At 58.2% G+C, this 5,774-nt stretch overlaps 1 protein-coding gene across 3 annotated transcripts in view; it reads left to right on the top strand.

Moving 5' to 3' along the window:
• RIPOR3 (RIPOR family member 3) overlaps nucleotides 1–5,774 on the top strand; it is a 91,183-nt gene that overhangs the window by 75,041 nt on the left and 10,368 nt on the right. For 2 of the 3 annotated variants that reach the window (XM_027775075.1, XM_027775078.1), the window contains exons 14-17: nucleotides 2,636–2,766; nucleotides 3,644–3,767; nucleotides 4,949–5,084; nucleotides 5,676–5,772. In XM_027775075.1, the coding sequence (XP_027630876.1) occupies nucleotides 2,636–2,766; nucleotides 3,644–3,767; nucleotides 4,949–5,084; nucleotides 5,676–5,772 (488 nt within the window). The remainder of the gene's footprint in view (nucleotides 1–2,635; nucleotides 2,767–3,643; nucleotides 3,768–4,948; nucleotides 5,085–5,675; nucleotides 5,773–5,774) is intronic. The other variant, XM_027775076.1, reaches the window with a different exon arrangement.

The raw sequence follows: 5,774 nt of genomic DNA on the forward strand, positions 1-5,774 counted from the left end.
CCTCTCTCTGTCCCTCTTGCGTTAAATTAAAAATGAACAAATAAAGTTAAATAAAATAATTCTAAAAAAAAATCACCTTTTTGGAGGCCATTCGTGGTGTGGTGGTTAAGGTGGCTAGAGCCCGCGTGGCGACTGTGTGGTTTGCGTGTGGGCCTGGTGGCTAGACAGACACACCAGGTTGGGGCCAGCAGGTAGCACGGTGGCTGAGGTACTAGACTCCCACACGGCAGACCACGGCTTGGGTCCTGGGCCCAGTGGGTTGCTTTCTCACTTTCCCCCTCTCTGTCTCCTTCTGGTGAACACATGTGCCCTATAGCAAATGAAAAAAAAAATAGAATTAAAGAAATAATTCTTTGATAAGAAAAACACACCAGGCATTTGGCACTTGTGAGAGCATGCCCCAGAGTTCTGAGAGCAGACTGGAAGGGCAGGGGTTGCAGTGTGGCCATCCCCCTGGGGGGAGCTTTCTACACCCTGCTCCCGCAGGGGTGTGCACCAGATAGCCAAAAATTAAAGCAACAAAAACATCACAAAGAAAGCTCTTTTTTTTGGTACTTTTTAACAGCCTTTTATGTAGCACAATTTGAGGCAGCATGTACACAACTTCTGTCAAGTACCTGAGTTTTGGAAAATTATATTCACTTTCATAGAAATCTAAAATAAGGGCCAGCAGGGGGCATGGTGATTAGGGTGCTGGACTCCAACATGGCTGACCGTGGCTCAAGTCCTGGACCTGGCAGCTTGCTTTCTCATTTTTTCTCTCTCTGCCTTTCTCTGGTGAGTGTCCATGCCCTATAGCAAATTAAATAATAAAATGATATAAATCATTTTTAAAAACCTTAAAATAATACCACCGTCATGCAATGATTTTAGACCTCTGAGAAATCTTTTTTGGGGGTAAAGTCAGAACAATAAAACGATGACCTGTTCCTTAGTTTGATGTTCTAAAGGGAAGTCACATGCACACATGTGTGTAGGACCACACGCGAGTGTGTAACAGGTGTGTGGATGTACACGTTCATTCCTGGGTTCTGCGCGCTCGAGTGCACGGACTTGCTGCGATGTATTTCTAACCGCAAACTCGGCAAGCAAGGCGTGTCTGCGGTCACTTGGGGATGGACAGAGTGGAGTTGGAGTCACCGATAGGCGTGACCCTAGCCGAGGCTCCAGAGGTGACACTGCCTTCTCGCCAGCCGCCCGCACTGTGAGGCGTGTCCATTCCTGGCCCCGTTCTGTGGGTTTGTTGGTGGTGTCACTGGTGAGACGCCTCCCAGGCCAAGCTTGGGCCAGCTGAGCCTCTGAGCGTCAGCGGCTGCGCGGCACCTGCTGCGGCGCTGGGGGCTGTGAGTGCGGCGTTAATGATTAACACGGAAACACAACCACCTCTGTCCTGACTGGCCGATGAAATGCTGTGGCCAAGGTTCGCAGGAACCTGGCCCCATGTCTCCCCGGAGCCAGGATTCTGAACCTGCGAGTTCAGCTTTTGGCCATCACGTTATAGAAGATAATAACCCCTGCAAACGATGAGACTTGGCTGCATATGCACACATACATGTGCGTGTTATACATACGTTCACACACATGTGTGCGCACGCACACATTATGGACATGTGCGCACATACACATATGCACACATGCACATGTATCCGTGTGCGTCAAATACGTGCATACATACGTATGTGCACGTTTGTTCTGTGAGGAAAGTAATCTCTGCAGCCACCCATTCCCTTCTTGCTCAGGGGTTTCCCTTAGACACCACCTTCTAGAACCTGGTTTTGGCCGGAAGCCTCCCATGGGCTGTGTCTTGGATGCAGTTTATGTGGGATGAGGCCTGAGGTGCTGGGGAGGGGGACGGGACCTGGCTCTGGAGTCAGCCATGGTCAGGATCGCGAAGACAGGAATCCGCAGGGAGGTGCCCCTGGAGGTTCTGCAGCAGGGGCAGTGGTTCCGACACTCCCCTCTCCTGCTGGGGGGCTGCTCCCCACTCTCCTCCTTCCACGGATCCCCGGGAGAAGAGAACCCGCAATGCACAGGCAGCGCCTGAGTCTCCTGAAAGCAGCGCTTGGCCTGACGGACACTATATTAAAATTAACCTGGGAGTCGGCCTGTGTGACCATGCCCCAGGGCGCCTTCTCACTTTCCCTCTCTCCTGCCAGTGCAGTCTCCTACAGCAAATTAAAAAGAAAAAAATGGAATTTGTCATGGATGGTTAAAAACTGGGCAGTTTCCCATCAAACCCCAGGTTTCAGGGTCCCACAGGCCCCAATGGCAGGGGCCGGCTGGAGCAGGCTGGAGCAGGCAGCAGCACCCCAGCTAGGGAGAGGCCCCTGCTCTCCACAAGCCCCACCCGAATGCTCACTCAGTCTGGTCAACTGTCCCATGGATGTTTGGGACTCTGGCAGGCCTCTTCGGATCCATGTCCCTCAGGATTTCCTCCATAACTTGTCACAGGCCACGCGGAGGGTCCTCAGGGAGTGCCACGTCAACTCACAACTCACACAGTGGCTGGGACTGTGTGTGGGGTAGGGGCTTGTGGCCAGGACTCTGTGAAGTCCTGAAGCGAGGCCTTAGTGACCATGTCCGGCTGCACGGGGGCTCCCGGCGCTGCCCTCAGGTCTGGCCGCTCTGTTCGCAGCCCCCCGGACCGCGGCGAGAACATGCCTCCACCGAGAGCCTGATGGCGTGCATCCTGGAGAGCTTTGCCTTCCTCAATGCCGATTTTGCCCCGGATCCACTGGCCCTGTTTGGGGGCTCCCACGGTCCCCGGTGAGTGCACACCCCCATGGTGCCTCGTGACCGTCACGGCCTCCTGCTGTTTCCCCGCTGCCCTTGGCTGCTTCCTCTGTCCTTGGGTCTTTCTTGTGCTTTCCCCAGCCCCACCTCCGGCCCTGAGCTTTCTGCTCTGAGGTTGGGCTTCTGCTATTTTGGAAACCTTCCCCAATACCAAGCACAGAGTTAGACCCTCTCTGACTCCATGTAACCAGCACGCAGCAGTGACCGGCACTGCCCGCTCCCCAGCCCACAACATCAGGGCCTCATCCGGGCTCTGGCTCCCCTGGCAGCTAATCAGCCCCGGCCTGCCCAGTCCCGCCAGTCCCAGGGCTCCCCTGCACCCAGATCTCAGCAGCGTGGATAGATCAGTGCACGGTCCGAATCGTTTCCTCCTCTTCTCGCACAGCCCGGGGAGGGTGTGATTTATCCCATGGGTTTTCGGGTGTCACTTGGCCTTTCTGATCTGCCAGGAGCTGGTCGGGCCTCGTGTTTGGCCTTCACCATGGAGACTCTGGCCAGCCCTGTTTCAAGTACCCCCACGACCCTGAGTTTGAGTTCTGTGCCCTCCACTTTACAGATGGGCAAACTGAGGCTTGGGGTGGCAGATCTGGCCACAGGACAGAGCTCGGGTTGGTGCAAACCTGGGTCCTCGGTTGCCCTGCCCAGGTCTCAGCATGCCTCCCAGCTCCTGAGAGCTGCCGCAGCCCCTGCCCTTCTTCCCTTCCTTAGCTTGGTCCTCCCTTGTGCTCCGTCTTCCTGGGACCTGAGTGGGCCTCTGCAATGCTGACCTCGGGAGTGCACATCACGCCCACCCTCAGGGGAGCCGAACTGCTAACTGCATGCTCTCCCGGTTCTTCTCCATTCCCCTCAGACAAGACAGGATGCTGTCCCCACAGCCGCCACTGAAAGCGTCATCCGGGGAGCTCACGGCCGGTGCCCCGGAGCTCGACGTGCTGCTCACAGTCCACCTCCATGTCTGCAAAGCTCTGTTGCAGGTGGCTGAGGGCCGGGCCAGGGTTGTGGGGGCCGGGGTGGGGTGTGGGGGCCAGGCTGGGGCTGCAGGTGGCTGAGCTCTGGACTGGGAGTGCAGGGGGCTGAGGGCTGGACTGAGTGCAGGGGCTGAGGGTTGGGCTGGGAGTGCAGGGGGCTGAGCGCTGGACTGGGAGTGCAGGGGGCTGAGGGTTGCGCTGGGAGTGCAGGGGGCTGAGCGCTGGACTGGGAGTGCAGGGGGCTGAGGGTTGGGCTGGGAGTGCTGAGGGCTGGGCTGGGGCTGTAGGTGGCTGAGTGCGGGGCCAGGGGTGCGGAGGGCCAGGCTGGGGCTGCAGGGGGCCGGGCCGGGTGTGTAGAGGGCCAGGCTGGACTGGGGAGCCTTTGTGGCAAAGGGCTCTTCTGGAAGGCAGTGAGAAGCATGGTGAGGGGCAAGAAGCTGGCAGCCCGAGAGCCCCGGTGAGCCAGGAGGTCTTTACGGGGTTCTGGCCAGGGGCTGGGTGAACCGTCACGCAGCTCCAATGCAGCACGAGCCCAAAACCAAAGGCCCAGGCTGTGGCTCTTTTTTTTTTTTTTTTTAAAGAGGTTTTTGCCTTAGGATGTGTGCTCGACAGAGACAGTGAGAGGGAGTGAGAAACCACCTCCCAGGGGGGACGGCCACACCACAGTCCCTTCTCCTCCATTCTCCTCCTGGAATCTTGGGCACACACGTGCACTCCGCTGATTTTTAAGCCACTGGGTCTACCGTGGTCTGCCATGTGGGAGCCCAGCGATGTAACTGCTATGCCATCTGCTGGCCCTACTGTGGCTATGACTCTTTTGTTTGGATAGCCAGGGTCCCAATCCAAACTGGCTCAGCCAAAAGGAAAATTTATTTGGCTCGTGGTATGGAAAGGCTCACAGGTGGGCATCAGGCCCAGCTGGATCCAGGAGTTCAGATACCGCTATGACTAGATCTCCCTCTCAGCTCTGCTTCGCAGTGTGGGTTGGCTTCGCTCTCAGGGAGGCCGGCCCTTCTGGTGGCACAGGGTTCCCCAGCAGTGCAGCCACCAAGGTGAAGGGGACACGCCCTTCCCCGTAGTAGCTGCCAGTGGAGGAGAGGGTATGTGCAGGGCGGGGGGAGGCGCAGAAGTGATGGTGACCTCAGAGAGCATGCTCCAGGCTAACCAGGAGCATTATGGGCCCCCAGAAGCTGGCCTCCCCTAATTTGTCAAGGATGGTCCAGGAATACCTTCTGGAAGAGGTGGCACAGCAAAAGCAGGTTCTGGAGACGCTGTCTGTCCTTGATTTTGAGAAGGTCAGCAAGGCGTCATCCGTCGAGGAGAGTAAGTACCCGCGCCTCCCACAGCTGCTCTGGGGGTGGCATGAGGTGGGGACTGACACCAGGGGAGCCTCCTCTCCCTTCCCGACCGATGCCGCGTTCACTGGAGCCAGGTGGGGGCGGTGCCTCGCCGAGGGAGAGGTGAGGCTGGCAGGGACGTCTCGGAGCCTGTGGCACACGCCCTGCCGTCAGTCATGGGCCTGGGCGAAGTTCCCCTCCCTGGGCTTCGGCTTCCCCATCTGCGTAATGGGAGGCCACCACGTCGGTGAGGCGAGGCCGGGCCACGTTCAAGGTCTGCAGGGCGCCCTTGCGAACAGGAGCTGGGACCGTGGGTCTGCCTCTGTCCCTGGGGCCTCGCATGGGCAGCCCAGGGGCCCTGATGGTAGGGGAGGCTGCTGACAGGGCTGTAATGAAGGCCGCAGGAGGTGACCTGCACAAAGAGTGACAGTGCTCCTGGTGTCCCAGGGAACGCAGAGGGGACCCTGCAGTAAGCCACACGGCCCTCACGTCCCCCTGCAGGCCCTAGTGCTGGCGTACCTGGGCATCTCGCTGCTTGCTCTCCGCAGCCCCTGCTCAGGCTGAACCTGGCTTTCAGTCATTCCACAGGCCTCGCGGAGAAAGGGGTGCCTGAAGCTGTGGAGAGGGTGCATGGGGCCTGGCGGGGTCCTGTCCTGCCCTGCCATGACACTGCTGA

Source organism: Tupaia chinensis, unplaced genomic scaffold, assembly GCF_000334495.1.
Source record: "Tupaia chinensis unplaced genomic scaffold, TupChi_1.0 Scaffold000049_1, whole genome shotgun sequence".
Taxonomy (NCBI): Eukaryota; Metazoa; Chordata; class Mammalia; order Scandentia; family Tupaiidae; genus Tupaia; species Tupaia belangeri.